Source organism: Bacillus rossius, chromosome 1, assembly GCF_032445375.1.
Source record: "Bacillus rossius redtenbacheri isolate Brsri chromosome 1, Brsri_v3, whole genome shotgun sequence".
Taxonomy (NCBI): domain Eukaryota; kingdom Metazoa; phylum Arthropoda; class Insecta; order Phasmatodea; family Bacillidae; genus Bacillus; species Bacillus rossius.
The window spans coordinates 310,019,028-310,031,623 of record NC_086330.1 but is presented as its reverse complement, the minus strand read 5'-3'; the positions used below and the strand labels follow the sequence as shown (position 1 = coordinate 310,031,623).

Below are 12,596 nucleotides of genomic sequence, written 5' to 3'. Positions count from 1 at the left end.
TTTGTTCTGCCGGTGATAGCTTGGTGCTGGCATAGGAGATGATCCTTCGGTTTCCCGGAGTCTGTTCCTGGTATAGTACCGCTCCTAGTCCCTTTTGGCTGGCATCTGTTTGTAGAGTGAATGGCTGGGTTGGGTCGGGTCGGCCTAGCCTCTTGATCTGGGAGAATGTCTTGCGGAGGTCTGCCAGGGCTTGTGCTTGTTCGGCCCCCCAGTGAAAGCGCACTTGGGGGCTCAGCAGATCGGTAATGGGTTGGCAGATACTAGAGAAATGTGGTACAAATTCCCTGATCCAATTGCAGAGACCCAATAGTTTCCGGACTTGACGTACCGATCTGGGCGCTTCAGCTTCCATGATGGCCTGTATTTTCTCTGGATTAGCTTCGTTTCCATCTGCTGATACGATGTGTCCCAGGTACTCCAGTTGGCTCTTTCCAAAGTGACATTTTTTTAGATGACAAGTTAGATGGTGTAACTGACACCGTTCCAGTACTTGTGCTAGATGGGTTAGGTGCTCCTCCCAAGAGTTGGAAAAAATAATAATGTCATCGAGGTAGGCAAAGCAGCATTGCCCAATGAGGTCCGGTAATACATCCTGTGACATCATTTGCTGGAACGTACTAGGGGCGTTCTTCAAGCCAAAGGGAATGACTTTGAACTGATAACGCTCCCCTGTCGGAGTGGTGAAGGCAGTCAAATGCTTGGAGTCTGGGTGCATGGGGATCTGCTAGTACCCTGATTTAAGATCCAGGGTGGAAAATACCCGTGCTGTCCCAATGGCTTTAAGCGTTTCGTGGATATTTACTGCCGGGGGCGCTGCACTGACTGTCGCCTCATTCAGCGGCTGGAAGTTAATGCAAAAGCGTGGTGTCTTGTCATTTTTTGTCACTATGACAATTTTCGAGTTGTATGGAGACCGGCTGGGCTCTATGATATCCGCCTCCCGCATTTCAGCCACCTGTTCTGCAATCAACTTCCGCTTGTGGTGTGGGGGATCCCCCGGCCTACAGTAGATGGGACGGTTGTCTTTCAGCGTGATTTGGTGACATGCACTTGAAGTCCGTGGCAGGTTTCCATTGGGCATGAAGACAACTCTATAGGGCTGGAGCATATCAACCAATTGTTGTTGAAGAGACTCAGGGAAGGCTTGTTGTAGGTCTGCCAATGATAGTTCCGGTAGTGATGTCTCAGTTACTCACCGGGCTACCCAGTAGAGGGTTTGGCGTGGAGCTCTTCCAAAACATATCCGCTCTGCTTCGAAATCCATAACAGCCTTTTGTTCAATAAGCCAGTCTTGCCCCAGTATCATGTCTTCATGGAGGTCCTTGGCTACCCAGCAGGAAACTGGCACTTCCCTGTCTCCAATGTGGCATCTCAAGGAGGTCCTGCCTTGGAGCATAATACGGGTGTTTCGTTGTGCCAGTTGGGCATACTGTACTTGTGTGGTCATGGCGGCTCCAATCTTCTGAACCAACTCGGCTTTTACGTAACTGGTAGTGGCTGCAGAATCCAGTAATGCATAGATTTGGTGAGGGCCCAGCTGTACGGAAAGGCGGGGTAGGACCCGAGGGTGGTCCTGCTGGATGCTCGTCACTTGCCCAGCTCCCTCTGGTTCTCTTGATATGGCAAGTGGGTTCTTGTATTCCTCCATTCCCTTGGGGAAGGTTCCGGAGGTAGGTTTCCTTCCCCTTAGGCGTTTCCCTGCAAGGGCTTCTTGTCCTGAGTGTCCCGCTGTTGGCGTCGGACCGGGCATTCTGCGTTGAAGTGCCTCTCAGGGCAGTACCAGCATTTTGGTACCTCCTGGAGGCTGACAGGTTTCTCCTCCCGAGTGGGGAAGGCGTTCACTTTTCCCGTGGGAGTGCTCCGGGTCTCTTGATAGTCCCGTTGTACTGCGGTTGCTCGGAGATGTAGCTCTGCCCAATCCTTGGGAGGTGGGTGTCTGAGGAATGGCCGTAGGTTGGGTCTGACCAATTCCAGTGCCGTAGGAAGGAATTCCTTCACATTTCTATCAGGGTAGAGGCGTTCATATAGTTTCTTCTTGCGGGCGAGGAAACTCTCTATTTCCTCGTTGTCCTTCTGCTTGCGGCTGAACAACTGGGCAGTAAGTTCCGCGATTCGTGGCAGGCTGCCGAACTGGTTGGCGAAACTTGAGGCGAAATCTTCCCAGGTGTCGTAAAGTCCTTCATGACTCTTCCACCATCCAGTAGCTTCTCCCATTAGTAGTCCTCCGACATGGTCAATCCATTCGCCCTGGGGAATCCCCTGGGTCTGTAGGGCCTCCTCCCAGTGCTGGAGCTGTTTGACAGGATCCTCATGGTCTTGTCCCCGGAATGGCCTCGGTGTCATCTTCGTTTCGGCGCCAGTAGGAATTTCTGGGGTGTTCCTACATATCCCGCACTTGAAAGAGAGTTCCGTGAGGTTCAGTGGGGTGTCATCCCAGCCTAAGCAGGATAGATGGTACTCCCGATAGCAGCTCTTGCAGGTGGTAAGCACTAGGGCAGTCCGTGGGCAGTCTCGGGCGAAGCATCGGCGTGGTACAACTGATGTTGGCTTCTGGTCCCGCAATTGTTCTCGGCAGGTTTGGCATATGTGGATGAAGTCTTGGGGATCGATGTCTCTATTATTGTGTCCCAGACACTGCTAGTGGAATAATGTCCTGTAACACATGCAGGGGGTTTGGGGTCCATTCTGGGTACGGCAATCTGGGGCGGCACACTGTGTAGACTCCATTGCGGTATTTCTGTTGGGCGCCACCAGGTATTGTCTTCACTCCTGGAAGTGGATGCTTGCTCCGGCTGTACTGATAGCTCTCGTAGAGGCAGGGCGAGGTCCTCAGGTTATCCAAGCTGACTGGCTCCACGTGTGGCGCCAAATTGACTTGTCCCAGGCAGAGAGGAGGAGCGGGAGCGGTCCCCGAACAGGGGTCGCTGCCCAAGAGCGGAGAAAGATCGGGCAGAGGGCAGGAGCAGGAGCGGTCCCCAAGCAGGGGTCGCTGCCCAAGAACAGGGAGTGATCAGGCAATGGGGGGGGGGAGAGAGAGAGCGGGAGCGGTCCCCGAGGTGGGGTCGCTGCCCAAGAGCAGGGGGGGAGAGAGCGGGAGTGGTCCCCGAGTAGGGGTCGCTGCTCAAGAGCAGGGAGAGGTAGGAAGGAGGAGCAGTCCTCCAGAGAGGTCGCTGCCTGAATAATACTGCTCAAGTATTCTTGCCACTTTTATTTACCTAGAATTACTAGGAAGAGCTTTCTGCCTGGCTTAGCTCAGCCAGAGTAAATATACAATGTATGTACATATTCATCAGGGAGGGCACATCTGTACCCTTCCTGTGCATACATATTCGAATTACAATACTATTTACATTCACTTGTATAATTTACAGGCTTCTTGTTACAACACTGTGTATTTACATATTTGTCCTGAATTAGGCTGGGCAGGTAGACAAAGTTTCCTTAATTTACATTCCCCTTCGTCTGCCATCTAGGGGCGGGTGGCGAACTAACTTTCCTCCCCATAGATTATGTAGGATGGGTGGCGCACTTGGGGCTTGTGCTATCATACCAGCCGAGGCCAAACTGGTGGACATGACATGTTAAACAATGAAAATAAAGTCTAATACGTTCCTGTGGAAAACATACATAAACACTCTTGTAGTTCGGCGGAGGGATATGCCACACCCGGCCGGTTTCCTCCGCTGACGTGGCACTAATTGCGTGGCGTTCGCCCCGTTCCATTTCCTACACTCCGGTGCGCGCCAGAGCACGTTCGGTGCACACACTTTCGTGAGACGTTGATGAGGCATAGTGGTCTATGCGACATAGAGGAGCATTGGCGGTCGGAATCAATGAGTTGACATTTTTCTCCAAATTAATATCTTATGCAAGTACAGTTGTGCACTTGTAAACAAATTTCCGCTATATTGGTACGTGTAGTACACTGAAATCCCCCACCCATTTGGCTGCCACCCCCGTCATCAACAATCGGACTTAATGCTCCAAATGTATATTTCTCTAGTATCTTCATCAGAACATTAACAACCAAGGCTTGAGGAGAAGGAATAAAGTGTTCAGATCGTCGGGGTACTATGTTAAAAAATATAATGTGAGCGATTCTATCAGTACCTACTTGTCTGTGATGTGTTAAATCAAACCTCGGTAACAAACAAATTCATATGTTTTCGTGTAAACTTGCCGTCGCCCGGGTTCTCGTGTTCGAGACTCGGCGGTGTTCCTAGTGGGAGAGTTGTTTTCTTGCGGGGAAAAGTGTCCGGGAGGGCGCCAGGCTAACGCGGTGGTTAGCCACGATGGAGGGTCGTAAGGTCCGAAGGCCCCTGCGTGGTCCACTAGGAATGGCGGTGGTGTTGATGATGTTAGGGATCCCTAACGCTTGTTGCCCCACTGGCCCTACACAGCATTGGGCACTGATCCCTAACTGGATTGGTGAGGTTCAGAAATAACGTACACGGTTTTGCACTGTCGTTTACACGTCGCGCACGGAGTGTGCGGAGTGAACGTTTAATTACGCTGGCAAATTACACAGCAATTACAGTCACACGATTTCCCTACATAAAGTACACTGTCAATTATACACTAGGCGCTCTGACGCGCGGTCACTAAAGTTACGTCCTCACGCCAGTCGAGGTTGAGAGAGAGAGTTTGATTGGAGTCGGCCAATCCCAAAATTTGTGAACGGCGACGTGCGGGCCCATCTGTGTGGACCGCGGCTCTCTATTAAATTAAGTAAAGTCTACGATTAGCTGTAGCCAGTGCCTGTGCACTCTGCGATTAATTAAAAGTCTGGTATGGCGGGAGTCAGCCCGTGCCGTATATTGAACGGCCCCACGTAATGCGTTGTGCGGGGCGTGTTAAGTTCCCGCGGCTGGGTTAGGCCCTACACCGGAAAAGGACCGGGCGCACACGGGGAGTAGTTAAAAAAGTTTCGGGGTTTGACTATAGTTACCAGATGGAAGTTCAGTAAAGACAAAGAGATGATGGCTCCCCGTATTATGTGCGTCCGTCCCGGTCCGCGAGTCGCACTGTACTGGCGTCTGGCTGTGGAACGAGGGGAGGGGTGAGCTCCCTGTCGCGCCAGAGTTTCTAAAGTTCCATTATTCGTAAAAAAGTAAAAAATTATATTAATAACAAAATGTAAGTGGCTCTAAATTCACACAAAAAAACTTAATGATTAACTTAATATATATATATATATTGACGTCGACCCAAGTGTCTCCTCGGCTCCTTCAGGCCGTTATGCCTCGTCAACGTCCTCCCTTGTCTCCCCAGTGAAGTGCGATGGCCAGGGACGCACCCGCATGCGCCCTAGTGGGCTAATGAGCCTATTTGTGCTAGAGATGATTCTGTGTTTTGTATATTTTCTAAATGGTCACGGGCCTCGACGAGTATGTAAATATTGTATATAATTTATTAATTCTGTAAACTTGTTGTGATTAATGTTTTCGTTTAGCTGTGAATATTCTGTGTTTCCTCAAGTATGCTAGTATGTAATTGCAGCCTGGCGCGCTGCGGGACGGGACCTCTCCCACGCCGGCCGATTTCCCCTCCCCTCCCCGCAGCCCGTGGGCGCCGGCCCGCAGGCGGGCGTGGAGAGTCAGTCGTGTTCAGGGCTCGAACGAGGACGGTAGAGTACGCCGCTCCACGCTGCTCGCGAGGCGCGTATCCGGAGCTCGTGGCCAACCTTTCGTTTTCAGTTCTCGAGTTGATACAGCAGTCAAGCTGCCTCCGCGAGTCATTCGCCGCGTTACTGAATTTACGAGTCGTCGAGTGACGTTACTAGCAGAGTATTCTAGACCGTGGACGTGCAGTTGCGGGACTAAGAACTTCTATTGTCTTACGGAACGTTATGTAACAGGGCGCGCTCGCACAGCGCTTCTTCACGGTGTAACCTTAAACGGGATTAGTATTACGTATAACCACTCTCAATCTGTGCCAGGACGTCATAACGGACCGTACGGTGTTACGGGAGTCTGGGTCGTCGTGGGAAGGGAGCTTGTTCCACGGCAGTTCCGCCAGGCTGCGGCAGGGTAATAAATCGTTAATAAAAGGGGCTCGTGAAAATCGTCAACACCGAATCGTTATTGGAACAGTTCACCAATATTCCTCTCCACCTAACTCCTCCCTCCAGGTCCCGCAGTTACCGGTCCCGGCCACGTTGGCCTGGACCCACTCTCCGCAGAGCAGTACGGGCATAACTAGACAGTCACGCAAGCAGGGTACCGGGGGCCTCTGAGCCGAGGGACGTCATTTGGCGCCCAACTAGTGTGGCCGTAAGCACGCAAGCGCACGCAAGCGCACGTAAGCGCGCAGGTGCAGGACAGGACGGAAGCAGGTGCCGCTGCGCGTCGTGGGAGCGGCGCGAACTCGAGACGTTGCGCCGGCGCGCCGGCGGGAGATAACGCGGCGCGGGAATTTCGCGAACCGGAGACGTTCGGCGTAAGATAACGTGATGTGGGAGCGGTGTGAACCGGAGACGGTGGGCGACGCGACAAGGATCGGTGGCGCGACAGATAACGCGTCGTGGGAGCGCCACTAACCTGAGATCGCGACGCAGCAGGGATCTTCGGTGCAAGATAACGCCGCGAGAAGAGACACGGACTGAATTACCGAGCAGCGAGACACTCCTGATAAGCATGGACGATTTCCAGGAAGCATACGAGACATGGGCGGAAGCGGACTTTCCAGAGCCCGGCGAGTGCTGCGAGCATTTCGCAGATTACGAGTGCAGATTTTGCTTTGAATACTGGGCGTATGGTAGGACAATGTGCGGTGCGGATTCATGCCCCAGCGGGACATCGGATGGGCGGATCTGCGGGACGTGTGGGAATCTATGGCACAGGGAGTGTTCACAACTGGTCGCGCGAGAAGAGGAATGGACGTCCGGCTTTATGTGTGACCAGTGCCGAGCGAAACTGTGTGTGGGTGTTGCCGCAAGTGTCTCGACCACGAAGATCGAGTGGTCACACTGGGCGGGCGCCGACACGCTGCAGGAGTCGGCGATACTCCCGATGCCACTGCAACCAACGCCGCCGCCGACACTGCCTCCGACACCGCCGCCGACGGTGCCTCCGACACCGCCTCCAACACAGCCCCCGCCCAATGAGGTGGAAACGCCGAGCAGAAGGACATCGCTGCAGACAGAGGAAACCACACCCGTCCAGCCCCTGTGGTACGGCTGGCACGCGACGTCTGGGTGGATACGGCAGGCCGACTCAGACACGATGCCCCTGATGCCGCCGCCCCCAACTGCCGTAGGGGCTCACGAGGGACCTACGCGGTGCGAACCGGCCGTGCTGCCACAATCGCTCTGCACACACGAGAGTGTGCCACGATCGCTCTGCACACACAACGAGGGCATGCCGCAATCGCTCTGCACGCACGAGGGCGCGCCACGATCGCTCTGCACGCACGAGGGCACGCCACGATCGCTCTGCACGCACAATGAGGGCGTGCCACAACCGCTGGCCACGCACGTCAATGGCGTGCAACAACTGCACGATACCAAGGGCGTGCCACGACCGCCGTCACGCGGGCCACCTTGGACGCGATGCCGCCACCTGTTTCCGCGCGCACCGCGAAAGGTGCCACGCCCCTTCGGTCTGTCACCTGGGCCACCTTGGACGCGACGCCGCCGCCTGCTGCCACGCTCGTCGCTGAAGGTGCCACGCCCATTCGGTCTGTCACGTGGACCACCTTGGATGCGACGCCGCCACCTGTTGCCGCGCGCGCCGCGAAAGGTGCCACGCCCCTTCCACCTGTCACAAGGACACCTTGGACGCGATGCCGCCGCCTGCTGCCGCGCGCGCCGCGAAATGTGTCACGCCCCTTCGGTCTGTCACGAGGGCCACCTTGAACGCGACGCCGCCGCCTGCTGCCGCGCGTGCCGCGAAAGGTGCCACGCCCCTTCCACCTGTCACGAGGGCCACCTTGGACGCGACGACGCCGCCGCCTGCTGCCGCGCACGCCGCGAAAGTTGCCACGCCCCTTCGGTCTGTCACGAGGGCCACCTTGGACGCGACGCCGCCGCCTGCTGCCGCGCTCGTCGCTGAAGGTGCCACGCCCCTTTCTGTCTGTCACGAGGGCCACCTTGGACACGACGCCGCCGCCTGCTGCTGCGCGCGCCGCGAAAGGTGCCACGCCCCTTCAGTCTGTCACGAGGGCGCCGGACTCAGCAGGTCAGTGCTCCAGTGCCTCGGCCCGGCGTCTCACGTCCATTTGAGTAAATGAGAGGCGTTGAGGGACATAACGGCCTCGTCGGAGGGGGGGCATTTGACGTCGACCCAAGTGTCTCCTCGGCTCCTTCAGGCCGTTATGCCTCGTCAACGTCTTCCCTTGTCTCCCCAGTGAAGTGCAATGGCCAGGGACGCACCCGCATGCGCCCTAGTGGGCTAATGAGCATATTTGTGCTAGAGATGATTCTGTGTTTTGTATATTTTCTAAATGGTCACGGGCCTCGACGAGTATGTAAATATTGTATATAATTTATTAATTCTGTAAACTTGTTGTGATTAATGTTTTCGTTTAGCTGTGAATATTCTGTGTTTCCTCAAGTATGCTAGTATGTAATTGCAGCCTGGCGCGCTGCGGGACGGGACCTCTCCCACGCCGGCCGATTTACCCTCCCCTCCCCGCAGCCCGTGGGCACCGACCCGCGGGCGGGCGTGGAGAGTCAGTCGTGTTCAGGGCTCGAACGAGGACGGTCGAGTACGCCGCTCCGCGCTGCTCGCGAGGCACGTATCCGGAGCTCGTGGCCAACCTTTCGTTTTTAGTTCTCGAGTTGATACAGCAGTCAAGCTGCCTCCGCGAGTCATTCGCCGCGTTACTGAATTTACGAGTCGTCGAGTGCCGTTACTAGCAGAGTATTCTATACCGTGGACGTGCAGTTGCGGGACTAAGAACTTCTATCGTCTTACGGAACGTTACGTAACAGGGCGCGCTCGCACAGCGCTTCTTCACGGTGTAACCTTAAACGGGATTAGTATTACGTATAACCACTCTCAATCTGTGCCAGGACGTCATAACGGACCGTACGCTGTTACAGGAGTCTGGGTCGTCGTGGGAAGGGAGCTTGTTCCACGGCAGTTCCGCCAGGCTGCGGCAGGGTAATAAATCGTTAATAAAAGGGGCTCGTGAAAATCGTCAACACCGAATCGTTATTGGAACAGTTCACCAATATTCCTCTCCACCTAACTCCTCCCTCCAGGTTACGCAGTTACCGGTCCCGGCCACGTTGGCCTGGACCCACTCTCCGCAGAGCAGTACGGGCATAACTAGACAGTCACGCAAGCAGGGAACCGGGGGCCTCAAGCCGAGGGACGTCAATATGTGTGTGTGTGTTTTAGAAATGACATTTAACAAATTTGTATAAAATAAGTTTGAATTATCAGAGTTACACTGGAGACTGTTCGTCGCTTGATGACTGCTCTAGTGGCGAATGATAAATGCTAATTTGGGGCGGTTTGAGTTAAGTCACTTATTACACTATTGAAATCAGGCTGAAGGCCGCAAGAGGAGCACTCACAGCTAGTTTAGTAAAAAACTACGCCTGAGTGACCCGGGCACTCCTACGTCGCACTTGTGTTGCACGGTGTTGTTAATTCAAATCAAATCAAATTTACCGTGTACATGACTCGGTTTGTCTTGCCGATTCAGTTAAGGCCGTTGATAATACCTAAGTTCCGCGGCGCTCGTCTGACTCGGGTGGGCCATGGCTAGGGGCGCGTTCCATTAGCGGGGTCGGATACTGGCGGTTGCAGGTCGGGCTTTAGGGTAGCCTTCGGCCGGATGACGTCAAACTTGTAATACAAGACTCGATTACGAAATTTAATGCAGAAATCTTTAAAATAATGCTGAGTGTTAAAATACACAAAAAATATTCATTTTAGAGGAAATGGTAAAACGTTCACCTTTTCAAATCTGCCGTCCGCCGCGGTCTCGTGTTCGAGGTCGGGCGCAGGTCCTAGCGGGGTGGCTGGCTTTCTTAGAGATTTCTGTTCTGGGAGGGCGCCAGGCTAGCTCGGTGTCTAACCGTGTGATGGTCGTGGGTTCGTTGCCCCAGCGTGGCCCGCTAGAACCGTCGGCGGAGATGGAATTTGTTTCCTGATTAGGTTGGGTTGTTTAGGTTAATTTACATACACTGTTCTGGTTGTTCTACGGGTCGCACGTCGCGCACGGGAGGTGCGGGGTGGACGTTTTATTGTTCACGATTGACACTGGTTAATTACATTGGGCGCGAGGTCTACTCGGCGGTACATGACTGCCAATGAGGCGTCGGAACACGTAGAAGTTTTGATTACACTATTATTACAATTACACTTGACAAAACGGCACCCTGTGGTGCTCTTACGTACACGATTACACTCCACACGTTATCTGAGAGGGACACCTGCGTGCCTCTACATGTATTTACTTATTAAGCCCTCACGCCAGTCGCAGTTGAGGGAGAGCATTCGATTAGCGTCGGCTAATCTCGTAATCGGTAAATTGCGGCGCGCGGGCCCACTGTGTGGACCGCGTCTCGCTACTAAATTAAAAACATGTTTAAGTTTGGATGTAGCCTGTGCCTGTGCAGTGGGCGATTAACTAAAGTTCTGGGGTGGCGGGAGACGGCCCGTACCATATACTGCACGGCCCCACGTAATGCTTTGTGTGGGGCATGTTAAATTGACGCGGCTGTGTTAGGCCCTACACTGGAAAAGGACCGGGCGCACACGGGGAGTATTTAAAGAAAGGTCTTGGTTGTGACTATAATTACCAGATGGACGTTCGGTGAAACAAAGAAATGCTGGCTCCCCGTGGGACGTGCGTCCGTCCCGGTCCGCGAGTCGCGCTGTACTGGCGTCTGGCCCTGGCGCAAGGGGAGGGGTGAGCTCCCTGTCGCGCCAGAGTTTCTAAAGTTCCGTTATTCGTAAAAAATTACATTAATAATAAAAAGCAAGTGGCTCTAAATTCATACACTAAAACTTAATGATTAACTTAATATCTATGTATGTTTTAGAATTGACATTTAATAAGTTTGTCTAAAATAAGTTTGAATATTAGAGTCAAGCTGGAGACTGTCTGTTTCTTGATAACTACTCCAGTGGCGAATGATAATGCTAATTTGGGGCGGTTTGCGTTACGTCACACGTTTCACTACTGAATTTAGGCTGAAGGCCGCAAGGGTTGCACTCACAGCTGTTTTAGTAGAAAGCTACACGTGAGTGACCCGGGCACTCCTACATCGCACTCTATTAATTAGGGGCTTTTGTTTGTTTCTGATTACTTTATTATTGTGTGGGGAATTTTGTAGGCACGGGGAGTGCATTGCATGCGTAATTTAAATGGTTCACTATTCTCTACCTTGGACTGCGGTCCACTCACTTGACTCAGGTGGGCCATGGCTAGGAGTGCTTTCCGTTAGCGGAGCCGAGTACTGGCGGGTGCAGGTCGGGCTTTGGGGTGGCCTTCGGCCGTACGATGTCAAATCGTAATTATAATTCTGTTACAATATGGTATTATTGATTTCTCAGGGCTAGCCGAACCACAGTCATACCGAACGCATCGAACATAAAGACTAAAATGCTGAACATGTGACATTTCCCCCTAGAACACAATTATCAGTGCATGCATTTTTGAGGTTTTACTTCTTTAGGCACTGTCATATCCACTATTTTGGCCTCAGCCAGCTCTACAACACATTAGAACGTGACTTATTGTCAAAGTGTGGCTTGCAGCCCGCAGCTCTCTCTCCCTCTATCTCTCTAATGAAAGGAGCCTGAAACTCCAGTATGACCTCCCCTCGCAGTTACACAAACAAGCACATGCACACACAAATTCACACCATAGACATGCTCATGCACACGCACACACAATGTGCTGAGGATAGTGTCATATACCAGAAGGCCTGGGCAATTTATCTAACCGACTAAAAACCACTTGTGAGCGAAATGTCAAACTATTGCTCTATCCCAGCTGGAAGGGGCCTGTTTTTTTTCAGTGCATGCATGCGAACACACACACGTAAACAACCCATGAAAACATGATTAAGGGAGCACACTAAGCCCCCAGTGTTATAACTTACAAAAATTATTTAATTTCTCGCTTCATATTTTTGGTATAAGTTCCTGTAATGCTAACCTTGTTTCCTGCATTTCAGTGAGGTGAGCTGGCATCAGTCTGGTGGATGGCTCAGTTCTGTTAACCACCACCACCAGGGCTGCAGACTGTGCTGCGACCTTGGTTACAAACCAGCAGCGCACCGACTCATTTCATATCACCCTGCATAACACTTGACGCCACCGTCAGTGCTACCTCTGAGAGCACAGGCCGTTATGTGTCCTCAACACCTGATCTGTGCCGCGCCTCGAACGCGCCCGTGCGTGCAACATAGTGCAGTGCCCCGAACGGCGTGACGTCAGTCACGGCCCCCTACGTGTGCAAACCGCCCGGCCGGGTGTGGCACTGCGCAATTAAATAATTTGTTCATGCTTTTAATAAGATAAACAAAAACTAATAAGTGTGAAATCACTAATAATTAATGTTAATTTAATAATCATTTTGTAAAGTGTTATCATTCACAAAACTGGCCGAAATCATCTTCCCGCGCTCCGCAG

At 52.8% G+C, this 12,596-nt stretch overlaps 1 protein-coding gene across 1 annotated transcript; it reads right to left on the bottom strand.

Annotated features, from left to right (window-relative positions):
- Positions 1 to 1,686: 1,686 nt before the first annotated feature.
- LOC134527917 (activity-regulated cytoskeleton-associated protein-like) lies at positions 1,687 to 2,343 on the bottom strand. Its single transcript, XM_063360955.1, has one exon. The coding sequence runs from the start codon at positions 2,341 to 2,343 to the stop codon at positions 1,687 to 1,689; it is 657 nt and encodes a 218-aa protein (XP_063217025.1).
- Positions 2,344 to 12,596: the final 10,253 nt, after the last annotated feature.

Bases quoted from the DNA above. Each gene is read 5' to 3' on its own strand.
- LOC134527917 (XM_063360955.1), bottom strand. From the start codon at position 2,343: ATGACACCGAGGCCATTCCGGGGACAAGACCATGAGGATCCTGTCAAA.